The sequence below is a fragment of the Micropterus salmoides genome, unplaced genomic scaffold (assembly GCF_014851395.1).
Source record: "Micropterus salmoides isolate LMB-PRFRI ecotype aquatic unplaced genomic scaffold, ASM1485139v1 Ms_hic_scaffold_20, whole genome shotgun sequence".
NCBI lineage: Eukaryota > Metazoa > Chordata > Actinopteri > Centrarchiformes > Centrarchidae > Micropterus > Micropterus salmoides.
The window spans coordinates 11,226,531-11,252,033 of NW_024041151.1; the positions used below are offsets into that span (position 1 = coordinate 11,226,531).

Genomic DNA, 25,503 nt, shown 5'->3' on the forward strand with positions numbered 1-25,503 from the left:
CCTGTTACAAATTGAGCCTGGCGGAAGATGAAACATGAAAACAGTGAGGTGTGTGGTTGCGTGTGGTGCATCTACAAGTGTGGGGTTGCAGATTTTACTGTGAGAAACAATGTGTGCACATACTGTATCTGCATGTAAAACCCAAATTGCAGCTTCAGTCACAGCCCTACATCATGAGTTATATGGTAAGCATTTTATAAGCACTATAAATAACACACTAATATGTAGTTGCAATCAATAATAAGGACATTTTAAGTGTTTGTTAGTGTGCAGTCTTTGTCCTATGAAGACAGATTTTATAGTATCAATATTGTGTTGTATTGTCATTATCTTTCAGCCTCTACTTATGGGTGCCCACAGAGGAATTATAGTTATTGTCAAATACATTAACGAATACATAAAGAGACCTTCTATCTGTTTAGAATTACATTATGTTGTGTTGTAAACCATTTATGAAACATATATTTACTAAATTTTGTGGTGCTTAACAGTAAAAAGTAGACAAGCAAATGATGATGTAAAAACACATGGCTAATGTAATAATTTGCCCTAATTAGCTGTAAAAACATTTCAATATATCACATTATTACATGAAGTGATCATCACTTTATAAGATATGTAACATATTAGGTAATAATATTGAGTGTACTTAAATCATCACTTATCATATCAACTTTGAAGCAGCAATGGCTGAATTAATGTGAAACGATCCATTTAGTAAAGTATTACATTAGGATTCATCCTTTATGAGAGACACTGTACTACATTCTGAAAGGTGGTTTATTATCAGCAGCTACAAGGCTTCACACTGATAGAGCTCAGGATTACTCAACACACTCATCATGCACCAGGAGGACAAGCCAGGGGGTTTCAGGTATAAACGTGAAGGTCTGTTCCAACCTGCCCCGTGGCCTGTAGTCTCCAGACACTATCTAGTGGGAGGGTAAGTTTCGGTTGACAAGTCTGAGCAAAAGTAGAAGAAAAGAAGGTGTGTGAACAAGAAATAGATCTGTGTGTAAATTGGGTGTTTAAATTCTGAAGAGTGTGTGGTTTCTCTCATTTGTGTTTGACCACAGCTTTTCAAGGTGGATTTTCCCATTTCCTTTGAAACAGGTGATGACGTCCATGACTTTTCAGCTATACACTCTGTACGTTCGTCGTAGATTGCCCACGAAGAGGGATGTAGTTAGAATATGCATAACTATTACTAAGGTGCACATATTTAATTTATTATCACAGAGTGATTAAATATTTTGAACATAATTGTTCATTTGGATAATGAATAATTAATTTTTAAATTCATATATAAAACAAAATATTATAATGGATCAGTATACAAGAGTGAGATGATTTATAAATGAATGCCAGTCACAATATTTAAACAAATCCATCACAGATCCCAAACTGTATCTGTATCTCAATCTGAAGACGTAACCATGCCTTCAACATTTAGTCATATTTTAATGATATACTGCTGTAAGTCTGTTGCTTTATTCTTTATCAGTGAACCTAAGCAAAAGAACTTCTAATTTGAACTTGACAAAATATTAAAGTTTTTGATTGAAATAGGGCCGGGTAGTATTTTAATATGGTATTAGGCTACATACTAATATCCAGTGTCTAGTTGCATGACACTAACTAGCAATGATTTAAAACTGTTCAAATAAGAACATCAATAAAAAACAGATGTTTTTCCAATGTGATTAACATGGTTCACCCTCAGTTAGTGGATAACACTGCATGTAGATAACACCACAGCGCCCCCGAGTGGACGAATGTCTTCTTGACCACGTTTCCTGCACTCTCTAAATGTAGCGTCATTTTTGTCTCTTATCTTTGGGACTAAAATGCATTGCGTAAGTTGCTTACTCCAATCTCCTGCGCACATACACATTTATCTTGACTAATGTACAATATCATGGACACGTTCATGTGTATAGTGATTTCTTCTTGTTATGGTCATATTATTTACTGTTTGTGTACAGCTACACATTACTATTGAATATAGTTATGCATAAATATAACTTTATATAAATATATATTTCAAAAATACTGTATCTACTATATAACTATGATCTGGAATATAAGCTGCTCTATATGTTTCATTTATATACACTGGTGCAGGGTGATGCACTGTATATAATGTTTTTTTTTACTTTATTTGTTATTTACCTGTGTTTTGACCTATTGTAACACCCCATTTGGATCAGTAAAGTCCTATACAGAATAGAATGTGCACATGACATAACAAAGCTGTCTTAGCATTTCATTGTGAACAACCCTTCAGGTATAGACATCAGAACCAGTGGGAGAATAGCTAGGGTCAATGACAAGGCCTGACCTTTCAACATTTGCCTTTATAAAATAGTTTTGTAGCTCTCAATACCTTTTACACCACTCGCAAAAGATAATTTGTACTCTGAATCTTGGGGGCCACACCTGAGCGTCAACGCCTGCTGTCAGTATAACTTGCAATCCCCCTTTACTCAAGTGTTTATTAGAATTCAGATTCTGACATACTGGTACACAACCATTTGGTTTCTGTGGAATGCTAACAGAGGAACTGGAATGAAAATAACATAAAAAGGCAGGCCAATGAATTCTTGAATACCCATAAATTGATTCAGATAAATACACTGAAATGACCTTTAACAAGCCCCGCCCTGTGACGACGCAATGGCTGTTTGGCCCGTGACGCTGGTTGTACACGTAGCCTAGTAGGATGTGTTCATTGAAGATGGTGGCGGTGTGTCAGACTCACTGTCCTGCACATTTGTAAGAATTTATTTATATTTGCACACATTTCCGACATCGGGTAAGAGTAAATATATACCCCAGTTAACAATGTTTTACTCTCGACGTTTCAATCTGGTGTCTTTAACATGCATGAAACTGTTACCCCTTTAGTTAGCATAGGCTAGTTAGCGAGAAATGCTAACTAAGCTCCAATGCTAACGCTAGCTGACCAGGCAGTGAACCTGTTAAATTATGCTCGACGAGTGACCAGCGACCCTTAACTGCTCGGCGTGTGCCCTGTCAATGTTTAAAATGTAACTAAAATGATAAATCATTCGTTTTAGATTTAGTTTTTAGAAGTCCTGGCTTCGGGCAAACCAGGCGACTTTCGGTATCAGTGCTTTTGCTGGGTATGGCGTTTAGGACATGTAACGTTAGAGCAATGTAGCGTACCGTTAACGTTAGCTGTTGAGCCCAGCACTCTGGACCTTTCCTCGGAGGCAGCTTAATCTGTAACGTTAACTTCCTGTCATGTCAGATTAAGGAGAAAAAGCTACTGGTTAGAGTTAAGCAGGTGTGGGGTAATGATCAGTTGTCGAGAGGGAATTTCTCAATAGGCTAACTTTGTAACGTTAAGTTTTGTTTCATGTTGACTGTCGTCGCCGCTAAAGTTAGCCTGAAAGATCCGGGATCCCGTTGGTAGAGCGCATCTGGCCAGGACTACATGCCTACTAGCTCTTTCTGTTATTGATGTTTCTGACATTTCAAATGCGCAATGTCGGTCAGTGCTAATCTCCTTGAACTTCCCCCTAACAGAAGCATTGTGTATATAGCTATCTGATTGATTAAAAGAATCTCATCAGGGCATAGTCATCAGTCCTACGATTATCCTGTGTTTTGTATTTCTGGCATCTTTTATTAAAAAGTCTCAAATATCCAAATAACTAGCCTTTCCATCAAAAGCAGTAAAGCTGCACAAGTTAGCAGCAGGACGTTCTTGATTCTTGTTCAGCGAGATTAGAAAAGTTCATTCATAACAACAGCGTTCCCTTTATCTTAACAGCTTACATCCTTACTAAATCTCAGTAAATACATATAATTGCAATGGCTCTGCTATCTTGTTAATAGTTTCTAGAAGCCACCAGATTAAAAGTTACCTTCTGGCAAAAGCTCTCTGTGAGCCAAAAGCAGGTGCTTTAAGCAAATAGTTAAGCTACTCAAGAATTTTTTTTTCATTTTCTTCTGCTGTTGAAAGAGGACCTTGCTGCTAGATATTAACTTAATAACTTAATTTACCGTTTTATTCCCCCAAAAAGCATTTTCATATGTGACATTAAAGTCAGTTGTTTTCTTGTAGTATGAAAATTTCTGCGACGATTTATATTTTCATGTTTCTTAATTGTTTGAGTCAAATAAGCACCAAGCTTTAAAACCATTTGACTCAGATCATGTGATGTAATCACTGGTGGCATTCATTACAATCCCTCATTTGTGTTTTACTCGATATAGTAACTTATGTATGTATTTGTAATAAGATGTTAGAGCTCATGTAGAAATTGCCACGTTGTAATGTTCATTTAAAAAGGATCTTAGACTTATTACACAAATAAAGGTGTGGTACAGTTCATCAACAAGGCATGTGTAGCTTTTTGTTAACCACTCCCTCTTTCCCTTTCTTTACCCAGCTTCGCCTGACTTCAGACTCTTCAGTTACATCCACTAGAGTGACCTGGTCCTCGGACTTGTTAGCTCTGCAGCCATGCAGCCTCCTCCTCGGACTGGACCTCCAGGAGCATCTGGCCCCCCTCCTTCTGGGCCCAATATGTTCCGCAGGGCCAGGCCTCACAAGCATACTGCAGCGGCTACTGCCACAATGCCACCCGCCACTCAACCCATGACAGACCCTTTTGCATTTGTTAGAGCTCCTCTCCCTATGGCTGCAGGTGGTCTCCCAACAATACCCAACAGCAACCCTCCACCAATGCAAGCCCCACCTAACACCATGTACTCTCAAGCTGGCTCAGGGCTGCCTCCACAGCCACAGACACTGAATGATGTCCCTGGTCCTCTGCCATCCTCTCTGCCAGGGGTGACCCTGTTCAACCCTAACAGTACTGCAAATCCTGGTGTTTTCCCAGCACCTAGTCCTGCGGGATATGCGTCCTCAAATAGTGAACAGGGCTATTTTAATTCAAGAGAACAGACACCATCCATGGCCACAGAACCACCACCTGTGGCCTTGGCCCCACCACTAAGTCAGACACCTTTTAACCCAGAATTTCAAGGACCGCATCCTCCTCAGCCTGTGCCCTTACAGCCAGTGCCTCCCACCACCTCCTCTTCTCAGTGGGCCCCTGATCATGGAAGTCGACCTCCCTCTGTTCAGAACTATTTCCAGCCTACTAGTGACCCTCCACCACAGCCTTTTAATTTACCTCCGCACACACAGATGTACCCTTCCCATACCCCATCACCCCGTCACAACACCCACACCCCTCCAACACAACAGGGACATCCCCAGATCCAGGCTCCTGTTCCTCCACAGAACCCTGTAAATACCCCTAGTTCTCAATGGCCTGACCCAAATACCCCTCAGCAGCAAAATTCCCACTTCCAAACTCAGAGCTACTTCAGCCAAAGCTCTGCCCCCCAGGACTCATGGTTCTACCAACCTCCACAGGACTCAGGCTACCACCAAATGGGGACTGGCCTGGGCCATCCTCAGGCCCGGCCTGACTCTGCTGGATCTCAACATGCGTCCAACACTGGGCCTAACCCTAGTTCTGCCCCTGCTCCAGTTCCATTCTCTCAGGAGTCTGGTACACTCTCAATGTTCTTCAAAGACAATGATGTGGAAAATGAAGAAACACTTGCTGGAGAGAGAAATAAAGCTGTGAATGGCATTCCTGGATCTTTTCAGCACCACAGCAACCCACAAGCCCACAGTAGCCATGCAGATGTTCCTTTGGATTACCAAGGACCTTCTCTACAAGATCATTCACACCTACCATACATGAATGATGGCAATCACACATCCCAGAAACCACCTGGTTCCCATTACGACCATGTGGAGAATTTGGAGTGTGTACCAAACCTGGAAGTATTACCCAGTGAAACCCATGGCAGTCCTGGAGCTCCTGCAGCTCATGGAGGAGACCAGTTTGAAACCGGGCCTAACCTGGAGACTCCAGATTCTATTCCAAGACCAATGAGGCCTGCCAGTGTGTCGTCCAACTATAGCAATATGAGCCATGGAAGTGGAACTGGCACTCGTCGGCATCAGGGAGTAGTAGGTACCTTTATTCAGCAGGAAAGTCCACGTCTCACTGATGAAGCAAACCTGTCTGCAGCCACTGGAGGCTACTTTGAGCAGATTGACACGTCTCCAGCTGGAGATATGGGCGCGCAACAGAGCTCCTTGGAGCAGATGTGGCCCCCCACACCTAGCCCACCCAAACCAACAGGTATCTTTCAGGCCAGTGCTAACAGCTCTTTTGAACCTGTGCGATCACATGGAGTTGGAGTGCGTCCTCCTGAAGTTGATAGGGCTAAAGTGGTAGTGGAAGGAGGTCCCGATTCTATACCTGGCAACCTGGAGCAACCACCAGATAATATGGAAAATATATACGGCCCAGGCCATCACCTAGCTGCTGGGGCTGGAGGTGGTGTACCTCACCTGACACACCCGGTGCTTCATTCTCACTCTCGACCTTCATCCCGTGCTTTTGGGGCCAGTCGCCCCTGTGAGAGCCCTGCCACTACTCTGTGGGCTCAGAGTGATCCTACTAGCTTGGGCGCTAACATCCTCCTAGCCCCAGCTGCCCCGACAGTTCTTGCCCCTTTACGAGAGCCGAGTGCTGATGTCATCCAACCTCCAGAGGATGGCCCACTGGACCTGCAGAGAATCCAGCCAACTTCACAGCAACACTCAGAAAACCTAGAGAACCCACCAAAGGTGAGTGAGGCAGAGCCACCTGACTCACAAGGCAACCTGGGCTATGCGTCTCTCCTTGTGTCCGACTCGCTCCACCAGCCTGTTTTGATTGCCCCACCAGTGTCCAATTACAGTGTGATTCCCCCCAGTACGCCTGCACAAGCAGCCAGTCAAAGTAGCCTTAGGGAAACTACCCCACCTGTGAGATCACTCTCACAGGGGCAGGGTGCTAGTACTCCCAACCACCTTCAGTAACCTCTAATCAGAATCCACTGTTTGTCCCTGGACCAGTAAGCTTCAGTTCCTCAGCCTCTAACCAGGGCCCGCTCAATCTGACCCAAGACAACACAGAAGCGGCAACATCAGACATAACTGCTTCGCCGCTGCCTCACCCAGTCCGCCCTCCTCTTTTAAGAGGCCAATCATTGGGTGGAGACGGCCACTCTGCTCTCCAAGTTAATCCACCAGCTTCTCTTGTGACTGCTCCTGTCTCTAACCATAATCAGCCATCAAATTATGAACTGCTTGATTTTTCTATGCACCAATCACAAGCTCAAAGCCAAGCATCTGGCCATCCTTCCTCTCTAAACGAGTCTCCACAGTCTAGTAATGGATTTTACCTACAGGTCACCAAAGATGCTCAGCAGGGGGTAAGGGGGAAAGGGAATGCCTCTGTCCAGACCCCTGCTCTTCATCTACCCCACAGTTACCACCAGCACCTTCCCAAGCAGCTGCAATCACCCAGCCGCCACCAGCTGAACCTCCTAAGACATCAGATTCTCAGGCTGCACTGCAGGGACAAAATGATGCTCCTCCTGTTCTGGTGAGTGTAGCACAACCCTTCAGTGGCCGGTATCCAGCTCCAGCACAGGTGACTGCCGCAGAGAGTGCTGCTCCTCCTCCTCCTGCAGTATACCCTCCAGGGCCGCGAGGACCAGTACCTCCAGGAGCATCCCAGCCACCTCGACCACCCTCCTCTGCAGGCAGCCAGCAAGGTTATGGACCCCTGCTCCAGTGCCAGGGCAGATATATGGTGGCTATTATGGTAATTATGGTGAATACCCTGATGGCAGAGCGCCTTATCCTCCTGGCCAGTACCCACCTCCACCTGGGGATCCTAGAGCACACCAATATTATCAAGTAAGTGGAAAGTTCTTTTTTGTATGCTAGCTTGTGAATGTATTCATCTGCCACTTTTTTATAAGATAAACATGCATAAGAATATCATGCATGAGCAACTGCTCCCATGAAATATAAAAATGTGAACAGAAAATGCTTTTATTTCTCAGGATGGTCAATACAGGAGTAGAGCAGATCCTTGGTATGGCGCAGGGCAGACCCCAGCTTATCGTGATCCAAACTACCAGTACAGAGAGCCTCAGCCAGACCGACCCAGCTCCAGGAACAGTCAGTACTCTGACAGACCCTTATCCAGGTTGGTCAAAGTGTTTCTCAGGCGTACACCATTGTTTATGTAGGATGTACTTTATGTCAGGTCAGCACTTGTCGTAAATTTGTTCATGCATTTTTAAGTGTCTTATTTATTAATGATAATATTGAGAACTAGGTAAGGAATCTCTCACTGTGAGTTTGGTTTTGTTCCATGTAAATTATGTTCTCAAGTATGTCTAGACTGTTTTTGTACTTAAGTTGTGAATCTCACCTTTTGCTTGCTTTCTGCCACAGGCAAGGCTATGACGATTACCAGAGAGCAAACCGAAGTGCCTATAGTGAATATTATGCAGATTACGCCAAGCACTATGATTATGGAGGTATGAGCCACAGGGTTGAAAGCTGTGATTACTTACTAGTATGAATCTGAATGCATTTTCTCCTTCTCATTCTCTACATATGGTGTAAATTATTTTTTTGTTGTTTTCATAGAAATGGTATTTGATATAAATCTCCCTCTCTTCCTCTGAACATTTTCTGTTGGAAGGATACAACTATGGACACTATGACCCGCGATACAGAGGTTACTATGATCAGTCCTACTGGACTAATTATGATGAGAACTACAGAGGCAGAGAAAACTACTATAATCAACAGATGTATCCTGCCAGGTATGCAGAGAAAACCATTTGCACACTCAAGTTTGCTATTACATTGGTGCATATTTGGTAAATGATGGAGCTATGTAAGAAAGGGTTAATCTGTGTGTAAACTAGCAGTACCTAGTGTAGGTGTAATCTGTCAGATGATAACCTTGTTTAGCCTTGCTAAAAATGATTACTTCTGCTGTGTTTGTTACATTTATGAATTTACATGGGCTACATTCTACAACAGGTAGTTAACACGTAGTTGTTGTTGTGCTGTTGGCTTTACAAACACTATACCCTCTACTCACAGGAAAGAGGGCTATGATGATCAGTGGCGGTACTATCCTGGTTATGATGCCAGTTTTGACGATGATTACCGTCGGCGTGGAGAAGTGTACGCCGATGAGTTTGACAGACGCAGCGTCCACAGCGAGCAGTCGGCACACAGCGTGCACAGTTCTCACAGCCGCCACAGTAGACGAAGCAGCTTCAGCTCAGGGTCACAACAGGTAAATGTGCAGATTATTCTTGCATGCAATGGTGTTTTTACCTGTTGCAGTTGTTTGGCGTAACCACAGTACAGGGGCTCAAAGGTTAAACCACTTGTGGACATATTTTAGATGCCGTGCTATAAACTGCTGTCAGACAAAGGAGCACCATCCTTGCAAACACCACACTTCCACCTTTCCTCTCCTGGCTCTGTTTAGCTCTACATTAAAAACTAATCCCCACCCCCAGCCTCCTTTCTAAAGGCAAAACCCATCCATCGTATTAACTTGACAGCCAATCAGGACAGGTGATGCTGTGTTATTCTGTCTCAGCTCCTAAATCCGTTTTAACTATGATCTTGGAGTTATACCGCGTTCATAAATATTTCTCCAGGTTTTCTAATATTGATGCAGCAAAGGATTTCCTGTTGACATTAGAGGGCTTCTTTATTTAACTGCTTTTACTTTCATTATATCATACTTTACATTACTGTTCAACTTGCTTGCTAAGAATCTTTTCTGCACAGAGTGCTGTTGTTGAAGCTGTCCCAGTGACCTTATATTCCACATGGGCGGGCAGTGGATTTCTCTGAAAAAGATAAAGTTGACATTATAGACACTGCTATGAAACATTACAATGGCTAAATTTCAATGTTCTAAAGATTATGGCTTTGATATGGGCTTTGTTCAGATTGTGGATATTTGATACTTGTGATGAAATGCTCTTTGAAATTAATTGTATGGTAATAGTTTGGGCAACATGTTTCAAGATGGAACAAATTTGAGATTTTGTGGATCCATTTGTGAGCTGCAATTTTTAAACAGCTGAAGCTGGAAAGAAAAGTTGAGTATAATTTCCTGCATTCACAAACTCTTCCCCTGGTTTATTTTAAGGTTGTTAATTGGAGAGTGAGAACATGGAACTGCTAAATATGAAGCTACAGCCAGCAGCTGGTTAGATTCACTTACAAGACTGGAAACGGCTACAAATATTCATATTTATAAACATCAGAGTGGTATCAATCTTTTCATCTCTCTCTTGGCAAGAAAGTCAATAAGTGGAACCATTGCTTTAAGGGATCTTTTTCTGTTATGTTTTACTATCACTTTTTAAGGGTGCAGCCAACACACAGCTAGTGCTTGCTTTTCCATGACATCCCCTGTAGCATCTGCTCTTTACTATTAGCTATGCTTTCAAGCAGTCTCAGCAGTCTCTCTTGGTCCTCAGCTGCTTCATTCAAACAGTTTCTTAGATTTTAGTATGGTCACTATACTATGTAGAAACATAGCGTATATTTTGGAATGGCTGATAATTGCTACATAACATGTTTTTATGTTGTAAGACTGATGACACCTTGAGTGAAATGTGTTGACATTCAGACTAACCTCCTTCCACTCTCTAAATGCTTATCACAGCTGCACCATCTACTCCACACTTATACTATTGTGACTTGCATTAAGTTCTCAGCAGCATCCCAATTTATATCTCAGCAGCATAGGCTTAAAATATAGATATCTTCCTAGCAGCTCGTTCTGAAAGCAAAAGTATTAATTGGTTGTTGGTTGGTCTTTAATTGTGTGCAACTGACTTGTACAACTGAGTGTTTGCATGTATGTTTCATTGGTCTTCCTGTTTGAAAAATTATCTCTGTTTGTCTTCTGACCCTGCAGAGTCAGGTATACAGAAGCCAGCCTGACTTGGTGTCAGCAGTCTATGACACCACATCATCCACTTTGGCTGTGGACTACTCCTATGGACAGTACCCGAACCAGACTGATGCTTCCCAGAACTACGGCCAGTACCTCTATCCCTCTGAGTACACGGCAGACAGCACCTGGATTGCCCCTGAGCAACGTAAGTATACAATCCCTAGTTTCAAGAAAATTGGCATTAAGTGATTAGTAATTGGATAGTAAAGGATTTCAGATACTATTTAAACCACTAGATATGGGACATTAAACACTGGTTCTTCTTCTGTCCATCCTGCTTTGTCCTCCAGCTCCTCCTCGTCCTGCAACCCCAGAGAAGTTTACCATACCCCACCGTTGTGCCCGCTTTGGACCTGGTGGTCATCTGGTCCAAGTTCTGCCCAATCTCCCCTCAGCTGGGCAGCCTGCTCTAGTTGATATTTACAACATGGAGGTACATTTTTAACAGATTTTATTTCAGCACCTTAATGTAGAATGTTTTAATCCATTGTGTTTAGTTTATGAAGAGCTAGCGACAGCAAGAAAGAATTTAAACAAACACTATTTTGATGCCATACTGTAAGTTATAAAGTATCATCAGTGTTTCAGTGTCTGCACAGTGGGAAAATAAAACAGAATATGGTTCCCTTAAAATAAAAGCCCGTTAAAGGTGTTTCTGATTCAGGGGTGTTTAATGATTGTAATATCATCATCATTATTAATATCGGTGGAGCAGTCCAGCTCGCAGTGTTTGACATACTGTGGTTGTAAATGGGATGATCTGCCATTGAGAGCACTAGTTCCTCTTTTTTCAAGGAAATTAAAAATACAGACACATCTTCTCCTTTAGAAGGCTGAACATTGACACTTATTTATAACGGTAAATTATCTTAAACCACACATATAAATATTATTATAAATAAGATTAGTATTTTGCATGTGTTTCTGCAGCACATTTTTGCAGTTACAGTGTTAGGCTGTATAAAGTAATATTTTGAAACACGTCTGTATTTGCAGACCATGCTGCAGGATACCCAAGATCAGGCAGAACTACGAGCCTTCCCTGGACCTCTTGTTAAGTAAGTGTATTCTGCCCTTTTTATCCACCACAAATGTCTTTGAATCACTAACATTTTAAAGGGCAAGGCTGGAAAAATTGTGTATTTTTGTTATTGTCAACAAATTCCATGGAAAGACCAAAACCAACATGTATTATTCTGTCTCTCAATACTTTCTGACTTTCCTCATCTGTGTCACTCAGTCCAAAGCCAGTTGGTTCCTACTGAAAATGTAGATCTTAAAATGTGTCGAGAATTTAAGTACTAGCAAACGAGTAACAAGTGGAAAGCAAATCACCATTCTGCTGGTTTGATATCAGTATGTCTAACAGGTAGGATTAGTTTCATTAGTCACTGCTTACCTCTCTCACATCTTGTGTCCTGTCCTTCAGGGAGGAGACCCATAAGGTGGATGTGATAAAGTTCTCCCAGAACAAAGCCCTGGAGTGTTCTCGTGACAACAACCTCTTGGACAGGGACTCTGCTCGCCTGCTCTGGGACTTCATTATGCTGCTCTGTAGACAGAACGGGGTAAGACTGTGCAGACGTAACTGCAAATCTGTCAGACATAGAAAGAAGGAATGTGACATTTGTATATTTGCCTGAAACAACTTTTTCACTGTGATACTCTTTGCTAATAAGACTGTGGTTGGCACGGACATCGCTGACCTCTTGCTGAAGGAGCACCGCTCTGTCTGGCTACCAGGCAAAAGTCCTAACGAAGCCAACTTGATTGATTTTAACAATGAACCGCTGGCACGAGCTGAGGAGGAGCCGGGAGCTGGACCGCTATCCCTCTTATCGGACACCTTCATGACTGTCCCAGAGAACATTGGCAAGGAAACGGAACGCTTCAGGGAGCTGCTGCTGTTTGGCCGCAAGAAGGTAAAAAAATACTCTCTTTAACTGTATTACATATACTGTCATTTAATTAATATCGTATGAAATCTGAAATGAGTTCCACTTTCCCTTCAGGGATGGGTTAAATGCAGAGAATGAATTTCGCAACATGTATTTGTATGTGACAATAAAAGTATCTTCTTCTCTTCTCTGGAATAGGATGCCCTAGAAGCAGCTATGAAGGGAGGTCTGTGGGGCCACGCCTTGCTGTTGGCCAGTAAGATGGACAACAGGACGCATGCACGTGTCATGACAAGGTAAAGTACTGGTGACATAAAAGGTTGTGACTCGTAAACTTGGTTGCAACTTTATCACGTGATCGGTTTGTTTTTACAGATTTTAAACTGTAATATTTAATGTGTCTGTCTTTGTTGTTTAGGTTTGCCAACAGTTTGCCTATCAATGACCCTCTCCAGACAGTATACCAGCTGATGTCAGGGAGGATGCCTGCATCGGCCACTGTAAGTATTGCATCTCCCTTCTTCCTTTTAATCCACTTGGTATTTTTGCACAATTATTCTGAAGAAGGTGCACACGTAGTGCTTGTCAAGTGTGCAGTACTGCATGCCACTTTAGTATAGATATTTATTTGTATTCATACAGTGCTGCGGAGAGGAGAAATGGGGTGACTGGCGCCCTCACCTGGCCATGGTGCTGTCTAACCTCACCCAGGCCCTGGACCTGGACACTCGCACAATCACCACCATGGGCGACACTCTCGGTAGGATTGGATCAAAAATCTCTCCTGCACTGACCTAAAAAAAAAGGTTTTCATGTTTCACCAAAAACAAACACGTTACGTCACATTCTGTCTGCACTGATTTTGTGTGGCAGCTTCAAAGGGGCTGATTGATGCTGCACACTTCTGCTACTTGATGGCCCAAGTTGGTCTGGGAGTTTTCACAAAGAAGAGCACCAAGATGGTTCTTATTGGCTCCAACCACAGGTTAGAGACAGAGGCAGGCACACGCATACCACAATACAGTTTGCATGTAATATGCCACACATATAACCTTATCTTTGTCTCTTCACTTCAGTTTGCCCTTTTACCAATTTGCAACCAACGAAGCAATCCAAAGGACTGAAGCCTATGAGTATGCTCAGTCTCTGGGTTCCCAGCCGTGCTCCCTACCCAATTTCCAGGTAGGACTTTTTTTGGTCTTTACTGACAAATGAATGATCCAATAAACACACAGTTTGTCTCTTATAGAGGTGTCCTAAAAACTTAATTTATTGCACTGACTGGTCTGTGCTGACAACTAAAGAGGTTTAAAGAGGTTTGCATTGCACATAGAACATCTTGAGATTAAACTACATAGGAATAACACTGTTCTCTCCTTTCTATTGTCTCTTATTAGGTGTTCAAGTTGATCTATGCATGCCGCTTGGCTGAAGCCGGCCTGAGTGCTCAGGCCTTCCACTACTGTGAAGTTATTTCTAGGACTGTCCTCACGCAGCCTTCCTACTACTCCCCTGTTTTCATTAGCCAAATCATACAGGTATGCCCTCACTCTCTGTCTTCTCTTTCCCTCTGTGCCTATGTATAGATATGGACTAGTTTCTGAATTCTAATCAATGTAATTGAATGGGTTTTTTTGTTGACAGATGTCAGAGAAGCTGCGATTCTTTGATCCACAACTGAAGGAGAAGCCAGAGCAGGAGTTGTTCAATGAGCCTGATTGGCTGATCCACCTCAGACAGCTGGATGGACAGATCAGGGTGAGGAGGGAAAAAAGAAATTTGCACATATAACTACAAAGGATATTCTAAATAAAGTATTTAGTTGTGTGTGTATAGGCATTCAGGCATTGTACTCTTTGGACTTAATTGTAACTAGTTGGTGGTTCCTGGTAGTTTCTATGTAACAAATGTTCGATGCTGGACTTATTTAGACAGGGGTGATTACATACAGTGAAGGCAGACCAACACCTACACAGTTTGACTGCAGCAGCCACAGCTCTGACTTGGACCAGCACAGTCCACCAGAACCTTACAACATGCCTGTGGAGTTGGATGGCCCCACCCCTGACAACCCGCTAATGAACTCACTACTGCCCGGTCCTCAACCGCAGGGAGTACAGCTGATGCCCCCAGGTTTGTACATTTTTCAAATAGTGCTCATGTGGTCTCCTTTTTATTATGAGCCAGATTTAAAATGCATCAGATCTCATCTCTCCTACTTTCTCTCAGCTCCCACCTCCATCCTCCAAGATGGGATGTCCCCTCCTCAGCCTTTACCTTCAAATGATGTGCCCCAGTTCTACCCCGTAACCCCAAGTGGACCACCAGGCCAGATCTCAGGCTACCCTCCACAGGATCCTGGTTTTGCCCCTCCTCCCTTCCAGCCTCAACCTGAGCAGTCAGAAATGTATCCAGGAACCCATCAGCAGCCATGTCCCCCATCTCTTCAACTGGGTCAAATGTCACCACACATGGCCCCTCAGGTGCCGAATTCACCTACACGGATGAACCACCCACCACCCCAGATGCCTCATCACATGCCCCCTTCTCCCGGGCATATGCCAACCGGACAGCACATGTCCCAGGCCCCACCGGAGATGCACACTGGTCAACCAATATCATCCTCACCACCCAGAAGCTCTTTCACACCGAAAATGGACTTCTATGACCACATGGCTCACATGGTCAGTATCTGGCTGTCAGAATATCTACATAAAAGGTCCTTCCGTCTTTCAGCACCATCACATCAATTCTCTCTCCATAGAAGTGCACTTGGTTTTGTGTTGCGTAGATTTTATAGAAAACCAACATTGTCTTTTCTGGCGTTGCAGGGTCCTGGGAGGAGATCGAGGACTGCTTCACAATCTTCAATGCATATGGTGTGTATGTGTGTGTCAGATATAAACTGCTAAAAGACTTTATATCTGAGGGTTGTTCTGTTTAATCTGTCCAGAGCCTGTTTTCAGAACCGTTATGGAGCAGGTTGTTTTTGCTCATGTGCGCAGTATATAGCGCTGCACAGCTAATCGTACATGGCATCTTAACTTTGCTTTAGTTTCCAGAAAATTTACTGAATGTTGTCGGACTCAAGATGGACAGTAAAAAAGAAAAATACTGGAAAATGTATGCAGTATTTTTGTATACATTGACAAAACCTACAGCTTGATTTGGTAGCAGCATATGCAGGCAAGTTAGGAATTCAACATCAGTATCACAAATTAATGCAATAATGGCATATGGTATGAAATAGCTTCCATACACAATTAGAGAAAATGGAATACAGGAAGCCTTTCCATGTCAAGGCACCCCAAAAACAAGGTCTTGCTCTTGAGGCTCAATAGAAATGTATATATATTAATCTCAGCGGTATTTTCTGGTCTGCAGACTTCAGGACGTCGCTCTCGCACCACCTCTGAATCTTCCACTTACTCTGGCGGAAGAGAGCGGAGCAACTCGTCTGCCAAGCAGGCCTCTCCACCGCCGCCTTCAATTCCTGAACAGCCCCGCAAAGAAGAGGCCAAGAAAGTCAAAAAAGACTCCCCGAAAAAGGTTCATATTCACACAGAATCATTCAGATGTTCTATCGGTGCGCCTAAAGCGTTCACTAGTGATTAGTACAATATCTTTTACACAGACTGGTGGTGGTGGCTGGCTAAACTGGCTCTATAGGAAGGGGAAGAATGAGGCTCACTTGCCAGATGACAAAAACAAATCTGTAAGTTATAGCAGTTATATGTGCATGTCTTATTATAGTGTTCCTCTGTATTCAGTTTCACATTTTTGCATACATATTTATTTACATATGACCAGTACTGATAGAGCACTATGTTTTTTTTTGTCAGATTGTGTGGGATGAAAAAAAGCAGAGATGGGTCGACTTGAATGAGCCTGAAGAGGAGGTCTGTAATGTTGTAAAATTGGTCTACAAGACATAATTGACTGGTCTAAACTGAGAAACTAAAATCTTTATAGCTCAACAAGGTCTGATCTTATGGTTTTCTTATAATCTGTCAGAGTAAGCCCCCTCCACCACCTCCCTCTGGCTTCCCCATGATGCCTCAGATGCCTGGCCCTGGAGGGCCTGCCGCACCACCGAGTGGCGGTCCTCCTGTCAACATGTTCTCCAGGAAGGCAGGTAAGATGAGTGTTAGATGCTGTGGCTTGTGGCTTCACAAACACTATGCTTGACACTGCGTGATACTTTTGACAGTTGAGTTACAAGTTGTGGGAAAATAAAGGAGACACCATACATAATAATTGTCTCAACAAAAGCAGTCAGTCAGCATTCACACACGTTTCTTACCACTCAGATGTGTTTCTTTCTTCTCAGGCACAAGGAGCAGATATGTGGATGTTCTGAACCCAAGCAGAACTGCTAAACCAGGTGGATCAGCCCCTGCTCCTGCAGATATCTTTGCTCCTTTGGCACCAATGGCCATGCCCCCCAGCCTATTTGTGCCTAGTTCAGGTATGTGTTAAAACAAACTGTTACATGATGATTGTAAAATAAACAAGGCACCCCTAATGGTTGTGGACTTTCTTGTTTATTTTGGAAGGAGAAGCTGCAGTACAATTAAGGATTGAAGTAATGAGATCTTTTTCTGTATCCCCCTTGTGTAGCGCCTGATGATCAACAACCTCTAGAGGGCAGTGAAGGAGGAAATCTGGAGCAGAATTCACCAAACGCCAGCGCTGCTCCACAGGTATCTCTTTGTTATTATTAAACAGTTCACATAGTAAGTTTACCATAAAATAAATATAATAATATAAAACTTTTACTTTAAGGAATAATTTAATAATATTAAAAATATATTTTGGCATTCAACATGAAGTACAAAGCCGAACAGCTACTCATCCACATTCTTTTCTGTTGCACTTTCATGAATCTGTTTAGATGTTCACGCCAACGTTGTTACCGCCTGCCCCAGAAGGTCCTTCTGTGCCTGATGGCTCACAGTCCGGAGAGGTAAGACAAATTGTTGCGGTCAACAGCTACTGTATCACGGCACCACTGAATCATGATGCTGAAAACCCTAACAGCCTGTGTGTGTGTGTGTGTGTGTGTGTGTGTGTAGTTTGCTTATTTGTATGAATGTAAGTTAATGTAACAGGGCGTACAAAAGAACATGAGAATGCATGCATGTCAACTTAAAGTCTTTCCCCATAATCATGCTAAATGTGCAGCCTTTGCAGAGGCTAAAATATCTGTTCCATTTGCTCTTATAATCTAATTCTCTCCATGTCTGTTTCTTAAAGAATCATCATTTTCTAACGCTGATTTATTTAAGTTCATTCTGAACTGGTGGATAGTGTAAATATCTAATCCAGTGCATGGGAATTTATTAATATGGGTTTGTCTTTTTGTTGTCTGCTGTTTGTTTCCCCCATGCTGTCTTTAGCTCTCACGTTCTAGCTCAATGAGTTCTTTATCACGCGAAGTGAGTCAGCATTTAAACCAGGTACCTCTAGCTGGGCCTCCAATGGTCCACACTCACCCCTGCCTGCCACCCATCCAGCTCACCACATCACTAGTAACACGCTTCACCATTTGCACCTGAAGCTTCACCGCCCATTCGACCAAGGATGTCTGTCTGCTCCCCTGCCTGCTGTCTCCAGCATTACTAACTTAACTCTGTATCATTGATGATCAATAACCAAAACCAGCGAATGGTCAACAAATTAAAACTAATGCAGTAACTGCAATAAACTTACTTTTTTATAGCCTTGCTAAAAGGATTAACCCTAGTGAGTCTGGGGATCACGTCGCTTTTAATCAAGCGTTTTCTACCAGGTCAAAATTTCAATTTGTCCAACACGTTGGTTTGGACCAGATACCTGCAAAACTAATGACATTCCCATCACCTGCAATTTCTGTTTATCGCTAATTAGAAAATGTTAGCATGATAAACTGAGATTATGAACATAATCTATCACTGCTGACCCTAAGTACAGTCTCATAGAGCCACAGGCAAGGCTGTAGACTCTGTTTTGTGTATACTACAGAAGTGAACCATCTACTTCTCTTGAAAGTTGCTGGGTAACTGAGCCATAGATCAGAGTAAGGCATGCTGGAGACTGTTGCAGGACGACTCGCTTGCTTTTTGTCATGAGACCTCACAGCTTCAATAACCCATAATAAAGCTTGCATAGTTATTAATAAAAAGTGAAACAGTGGTTTGTAATGCTGCCACTCTGTGGATCCAAGTACTCTTCGTCGTTACTTTTGCTTGTGTTCTGTTTTAAAATGTTGCCAAACCATTGTGTGCATCCCCCTCTCTGTCTCTGCCCATAGAGGTAATGGGACAGTAACACTGCACACACTGTAGTAACTCATCTTGTCCTTTGCAGAGTCATCCTGCCCCGGGACCTCCAACCGCTGGCGGTGTCACCTTTTATAACCCTGCACAGTTTGCACAGGTGAGGGTTTTAAAAAGAAAGTTTTAATAGATCTGCAGTTGTAAAATGCCACTCTCATTTGTCTTCCTTTTCACACACACCCCCCCCCCCCCTTTTCCAGACAAGTGCACCATCAGGAGGACACCGCGCTGGTCGTTTGGGTGGTCAGCGCCAGTACCCAGTGTTAAAGTAAACATCAATTTTGCAGAGAGATGGTGCAAACAGACTTGTTGGATAGAGTGATATCCTACCTGGAAGCACATGGACATACTGCTCTCTCATACTGACCCTTTCTATTTTTCCTCACACCTAAGAAGAGCGTAATCACAGTCTCCGTCATGTCAACCTTTTGTCCAACAGCTTAACCACTCGGTCATCTTTCTCTTTGGTTCTAGATTTGTCAATGGTGTAATTTTCACAGGCTCGGTGTTTCCTTTAAGGGCTTTTTCCTGCATCCAAACAGACAGTTGTAAAATGGGTTTTAACAAAGGCTTATCCATGGATGCATTCATACACAAAACTGTCTGTTCATGAAGGCATCATTTAGTGTACAATAAATATGTTGCTCCTCTAAGCTGTCCAGCTTCCCCTCAAACATAACACTGTCCTGTTTTAGTTTTCCCTTTGTGTCTAAAGTCCAAAAGTCCATGTTTGATTGACTGACTGATTGTATGTATGATGGATAGAAAGAAAGTGACAAAAAAAAAAAAAAAAAAAAATCATATTGTGGACTTATATATGCATTTGCTGCTCTCTAGAGTTCCTCTGTCAACTGGAGATTTGTGTGAGAATGAATCGTGTCAATAGTGCATTGTCTGCTGTGTTGCTTTAACCCAGTCGCCCTCCGGTAAAGGATGGATGTTGAAAGACACAAGAAAAGACCCGTAGCTGAAAGTGGAGAACATCTGTATTGTTAGGATGCTGCTTGTTTAATATTTATTTGCCCTCCCTGCCCATCAGCAACTCTCAACTTTAAAGATGTGTCAGGGTCTTTCGTCCAAGTTAGGCTTCGCTTTTTCCTCTGAGAAAGGTGACAATATCACTGAAATGAGGGGTGGTCTTCAGAGTAGCAGGAATTGGGATTAAACTGCATTTTAAATGTTACTAAAAATAAATCTATCCAAATATTTGTATATCAGATTGATTGTATTTATGAGCTGTAGTAATAAAGGTGTGTGTGTGGAAAGCAATTAATTATTAGGTTCATTAGCTTTGAAGAAATTGATTTATGATTCACCAGATATGACGTGGACTCTTGTATTTGCCGCTTCTGCAGACAAATATTTATGTAAATTGTGACATGAGAGCTAATTATACTCTAAATACTTTGTCATTTTCAGTTACTGATGATTTTAATTCAATCATTTATCACCCCAAATGTTTGATTTAATGATTTTGTAGATATCAGGTTATGATTTTAAAAGGTCCCCTTTTGTTTCAGAGAAGCAATTGTTTTTCTCAATGTTTTAGGATTCCTCATGTAAAATTCTTGACATAAAACCGTAAATACAAAAGGTGGAAACGAATTGGTAATAAAGTTATTTTTTGCGCTCTGTAGCACTTTGAAAGATGTCTGTTGGCCTCATTCATTACAGAAATTTGTTTTTTAAAATAAAGACTACCATTAAATTCAATATTAGAACAGTTTGGGAGTTGCAACAAAACCAGTGGAGCTGCAGATGAGAATGAAAATGGCTTCAAAATGATCAATAACAGTATTTAATATTAAAGGCATAATCAAAGCTGTTGTGTGTGGGAGAGGCAGAGGAAGGCAAATTTTACATGGTATTCTAGAGGAAATCCAAGCATGATGAATAAGGCCAGGTAGCGTGGAGCATTTGGATGGCTGAGGGGATTTACAGTTAATTTCTACTTAATATACTGTAAATGCAATCTAAGTGGTCACCATTTTTGTAACCGTTTCAAACCACTAAATAGTAGCCCTAGATTGTGGCTGATGTATTAGCATCGATTCATAGGGGTAACCATCCATTTATCTAAAAGATGATTAATCAGCAATGTTTGAAAAACCCAAAAGGTTGTTTGGGATGAAAAAAATGTTCTGTCTGGGGCAGGAGAAAAAATACTTTTAATCCGTTTCCCAAGTTGCAAGTCTTGTTTCTTATCCAGGTAGCCACTGGCTGCCATCTTCGTTTGGATAGAAAACAGCACAATTTGAGAAAAATTAGATTGCAGAGAATTTACCTTTTGGAGAAACTGATTCTATACCTGTGATTAAAATAAATGAGAGGCACAAACTAGCACTAGTTCGTTAACATTTAGAAACATCTGTTTACTCTGAAAAAATGTATCCACTATTCTGACACTTTACTTGATTTTAAAAGACTTCAGTTAGTGAACAATGGAATGGAAGAAAATTGAGGAAGAAACAAAAATGGAAAATGTAATAAAATTGAGGTGTGAAAAAATTAAATCTAGAAAGACATGACAAAAATCTGTTCATTTTCCTATACTTATGTGTATTGATATGTTACAGTACAACTGTCTTCTCACGAGCAGCTGTCGAGGGTTCCTGGAGATGATTTTGGGAGACTATACCAAAACTCCTCTGACTGTACTTAAGACACAGCAGTGCTTAGAGCTACATGCTAACATTGGCACGCTAACATACTCACAATGCTAATGCTAACATGCTAACATTAAGCATCTATCATGTTTAGCATGCTTACCCTCTTAGTTTAGCGTGTTAGCATGCAATTGCTAATTAGCTAGAACACAAAGTAACTTACAGCGGAGGCCGATAGGATTGTCAATAGTTTCATAGGTATTTATGTATTTAATATAACCAAAGTATCAGACAAACTGAAACTTCAACCTGATGATAGTGTTAGATAAAAATCATCAATGTTATTAGGGGTGGCACATAGATAAGACGCTTGCCTTTGGTGTGGGAGACGTGGGTTCGATTCCACCAATGGGAACACCATTGTGTCCCAATGGGAACACCATTGTGTCCCTGGGCAAGACACTTAACCCCTAATTGCTCCAGAGGTCCCACACCTCCATGACATGTATAGCAATTGTAAGTCGCTTTGGATAAAAGCGTCAGCTAAATGAAGCTAACATGTAATAATAAATAAATAATTGTCAAGGAATCCATCAAGTAGATGTTGAACGTCTGGACAAAATTTCATGGCAGTCCATCCAAATGTTGTTGGCTGTTCTGCTAGTGTGTGAATGTTAGATTCTGTTTGAGCACTTAGGCTTAGTGTATGAATGTGAGTCAATGGTGAATAGTCTAAAAATCACTTTGAGAGTTCAAAAAGACTAGAAAGGTGCTATACAAATATGGAGCATATTCCAGTCTGGACCAGTGATGGGCAGACAGGCCAAATGTGCTTCCTTAGTTTAGATATAATCTGCTGTATTTTGTGTTAGCAAAGGCATTACATCAACTTACAGTTACATCAATATGAGCAGTATGATCAATATTTCAGTACAGAAAATCAAATAAATTGTCATAGCATGACAACACCTAGATAAGCACTTCTTTTGTAGCCTTACATGTAAATCCTCTCTTACAGCCTGCTGTAAACTTTTTCATAAAGGAACAATGATTCTGATGTTTTGTACAATCACATACCAGTGAAGTGAGCACCCGTATTAGGAAGGGGCAATATTCATTTCAGTTAAGAAGAGGCTGACTTGACTCTCATTTACAGTAGATCAAACTTTGACTGTCCACAGTCCACTCAACAATCAGTATAAATCAAAGATAGCTGGTTATGTAATAGGTAACTTGTATTACCATGATCTCCTGTAGTGATGTATAAGCTCTTCCCAGCATTACGTTATCCAAGTTCATTAAAAGTCAGTATGTGTTAAAATATGTATAATGTGTTATTCTGTGCGTAAACTGTTGTTGTCCTCTTCTGTTCAAGTAGAAAGAGTTCATTTTTAAGTGTCCAGTGCTGCTTGTGCTTTCTGAACAGCACCCTCCAGCATTGTGTGGTCACTGAGCAGCTGTTGGAGAGCAGTTGGGTCCATCTCCAGTAGCATACCTGCACAAATAGAGATATATACTGTATATATTAGCCTTATGTTTAGACATTTAATCTTTATCTGCACCTTACAAAGCCTATATACAATAAGAAAAATTATAAACTTACAAAGATATTACATCTAGGAAGATTGAGGATATTTACAGGGAATGCTACTACAGACGGAGTATCAGGTCACCTGTAATATCATTTGCATGACGTGGATCTAGCTCCTCCACCAGTGAGAAGATCTTCTCTCCCAGCCTCTCCGTGTCATCAGTGTCCGACGAGTCACTGATGTCTGTCTCCTCCAGGTTCTGCCTGAAGGGAAGCATCATGAACATCATTTCAAACAAATGGTTTAACTGTAATTTATCAATGAATATTGGTGCTTCTTAAAATATTTTATTTTGTAGATTTAAATAGCAAGTGGCCTGTTAAGTATTGAATGTGTGCCCTTGTATGCAAATGTTTATTCAACAAGCAGTAACAAGTCACATACTCTTTAAGTGTCTTCAGGGCAAAGTTCACCTGCTCTTCCAGCTGTTTTGGATCTGAAAGAAGGTTTATAACTGCCTCTTTGCGCTGCTCCAGAAGCATTCCTGTTAAAAAACAGCAGATCATATTTTAATGTATGACACACTCGTTGTTCATACATTAATCTGCAGAATATAAATTATAACAAGACTAAGAGTCCACAGCCACATTAGCAGCTCTGTGAGGCTGTACTTAGGCACACTGCAATGCTTTGAGCTCAGTGCTAACTTTGGAATGGCAACATGCTGACAAAGACAATGCTAACGTGGTGATGTTTAGCAGGTGTAGTGTTTACCATGTTCACCATCTTTGTTTAAGGTGTTAGCATGCTAAGATTTGCTAAACATAAAAGTACAGCTCAGGCTGATGCTATTTGGTCCTCAAGCAAAGTATCGGACAAATAAAATAAATTTTAACCTGGTGATGGTGCTAGATGAAAAGAGAGATCAGTGAAGTGCTTACAAATATCCAGATGGGAACATGTCATGGCAATTCACTTCAGTTGAAGACATTTCACTCAAAACTATAAATCTCAACCTCACAGTGGTGCTAGAGGAAAAGTCAGAGGATCAGCAGGTCAGTAGGATTCATCCTCTGTTTTAATCAGTAAAGCGGAAAATCAAAACCAATTTTTTATTTTGCCATTTACCAAATCAAATGAGAAATTTGTTTTAGAAAAACAAACGTATGTTGTTATAGAAATCACTCTGAACTTAGCACAGCTGTTACAGTCTAACTGTAACCTTAGCTGCTCAAAAACATTAAGCGTGTGTAAGTTATTAGGTGTTTGTTGAGTCACCGGAGTGGTTGCCTACCTGTGATTTTCTGTGAGTGGCCAGTGTTATAAACATCCACCAGCTCAAACAGCTGCTCCCCCAGAGAGTCAGACGACATGGACACATCATCTTCGTCCTTACATCTTACCTTGCTGCAAAGAGTTGCAGTGACATGAGAATACACATGCCATTTTTAAGAATCTGACATACAGCATAAACATCTTGTTCCTAAAATAACACACTGACCTAAACTTGGCCGTAAATAGCTGATGTTACCTTCATGGGTAAAACTACCTTTCCTCAGACTGTTTAATGGAATAATAATCTCTGTTACATTTAATATGCCCTTCTGCACCTAAATACTCTGCTGGGATTGCATCAGCCTCAGAAATGAGGACCCACATACTGTTTAAGACCAGCCTGTTCAGGATGATGGAGGGAGATCAGGTCTGGCAACCCCCTTCCCATTGCTGTACCTGGGCTCCTGTGCCAGCTGTAGGGCTCTGAGGGCTTTCTCCACGGCTGCGGTCAGCGTGGCCTCGTCCTGCAGCATCTGACTCAGGACGGTACCTGGCAGCTCCAGCACATACCTGGAACACACAGGCAGGCGTGGAAACTTTGGTTTTAATAGGTCATATTTTTAATGTAAGAAAAAAAGTAACAATCTGCCCTGCAGGTCAACTCACCTGTGAGTTTTCCAGCAGTCTCTTTGTGTTTGGGGTAAATCAGATTGTACAGTTCTCACCAAGTGTCTCCAGATCTTCTTCTTCATCCATGTTTGACTACTTACATTAAGACACCGCATGCAGCTGCCATGTTACATCACATCGTAACTTTGTAATGAGCAGTTTTACAGAGGACTTAGACCGCTGACAGCTTTTTGGTTTATAGCTCCCAATCACATCAACATTCAGACAACTGCCACAAAACAGTTCACAACATCTGCGTCCAAAAAAATGCAAATTTTCTCTACAATTATATTTAATCT

At 41.8% G+C, this 25,503-nt stretch overlaps 2 protein-coding genes across 2 annotated transcripts; one reads left to right on the forward strand and one right to left on the reverse strand.

Annotated features, from left to right (window-relative positions):
• Positions 1–2,689: 2,689 nt before the first annotated feature.
• On the forward strand, positions 2,690–20,769 carry sec16a (SEC16 homolog A, endoplasmic reticulum export factor). The gene is given in 34 exon segments (XM_038733184.1): positions 2,690–2,775; positions 4,422–6,913; positions 6,916–7,371; positions 7,374–7,671; positions 7,674–7,810; positions 7,960–8,105; positions 8,357–8,442; positions 8,610–8,733; positions 9,020–9,218; positions 10,869–11,052; positions 11,198–11,340; positions 11,904–11,965; positions 12,337–12,475; positions 12,587–12,829; positions 13,004–13,101; positions 13,224–13,305; positions 13,448–13,565; positions 13,679–13,790; positions 13,882–13,987; positions 14,203–14,343; positions 14,450–14,563; positions 14,737–14,938; positions 15,035–15,489; positions 15,637–15,684; positions 16,190–16,354; positions 16,440–16,520; positions 16,648–16,704; positions 16,820–16,940; positions 17,136–17,273; positions 17,426–17,508; positions 17,700–17,771; positions 18,205–18,243; positions 19,154–19,222; positions 19,323–20,769. Coding segments are annotated over 33 exon segments (7,008 nt in total). The 5' UTR covers positions 2,690–2,775; positions 4,422–4,495; the 3' UTR covers positions 19,395–20,769.
• A 1,789-nt stretch (positions 20,770–22,558) lies between these two features.
• LOC119914129 (embryonic polyadenylate-binding protein-like) lies at positions 22,559–25,094 on the reverse strand. The gene is made up of 5 exons (XM_038733186.1): positions 24,992–25,094; positions 24,555–24,667; positions 23,705–23,804; positions 23,402–23,523; positions 22,559–23,223 (listed from the first exon to the last, which is right to left on the reverse strand). The coding sequence occupies exons 1-5, from the start codon at positions 25,066–25,068 to the stop codon at positions 23,120–23,122; spliced, it is 516 nt and encodes a 171-aa protein (XP_038589114.1). The 5' UTR covers positions 25,069–25,094; the 3' UTR covers positions 22,559–23,119.
• Positions 25,095–25,503: the final 409 nt, after the last annotated feature.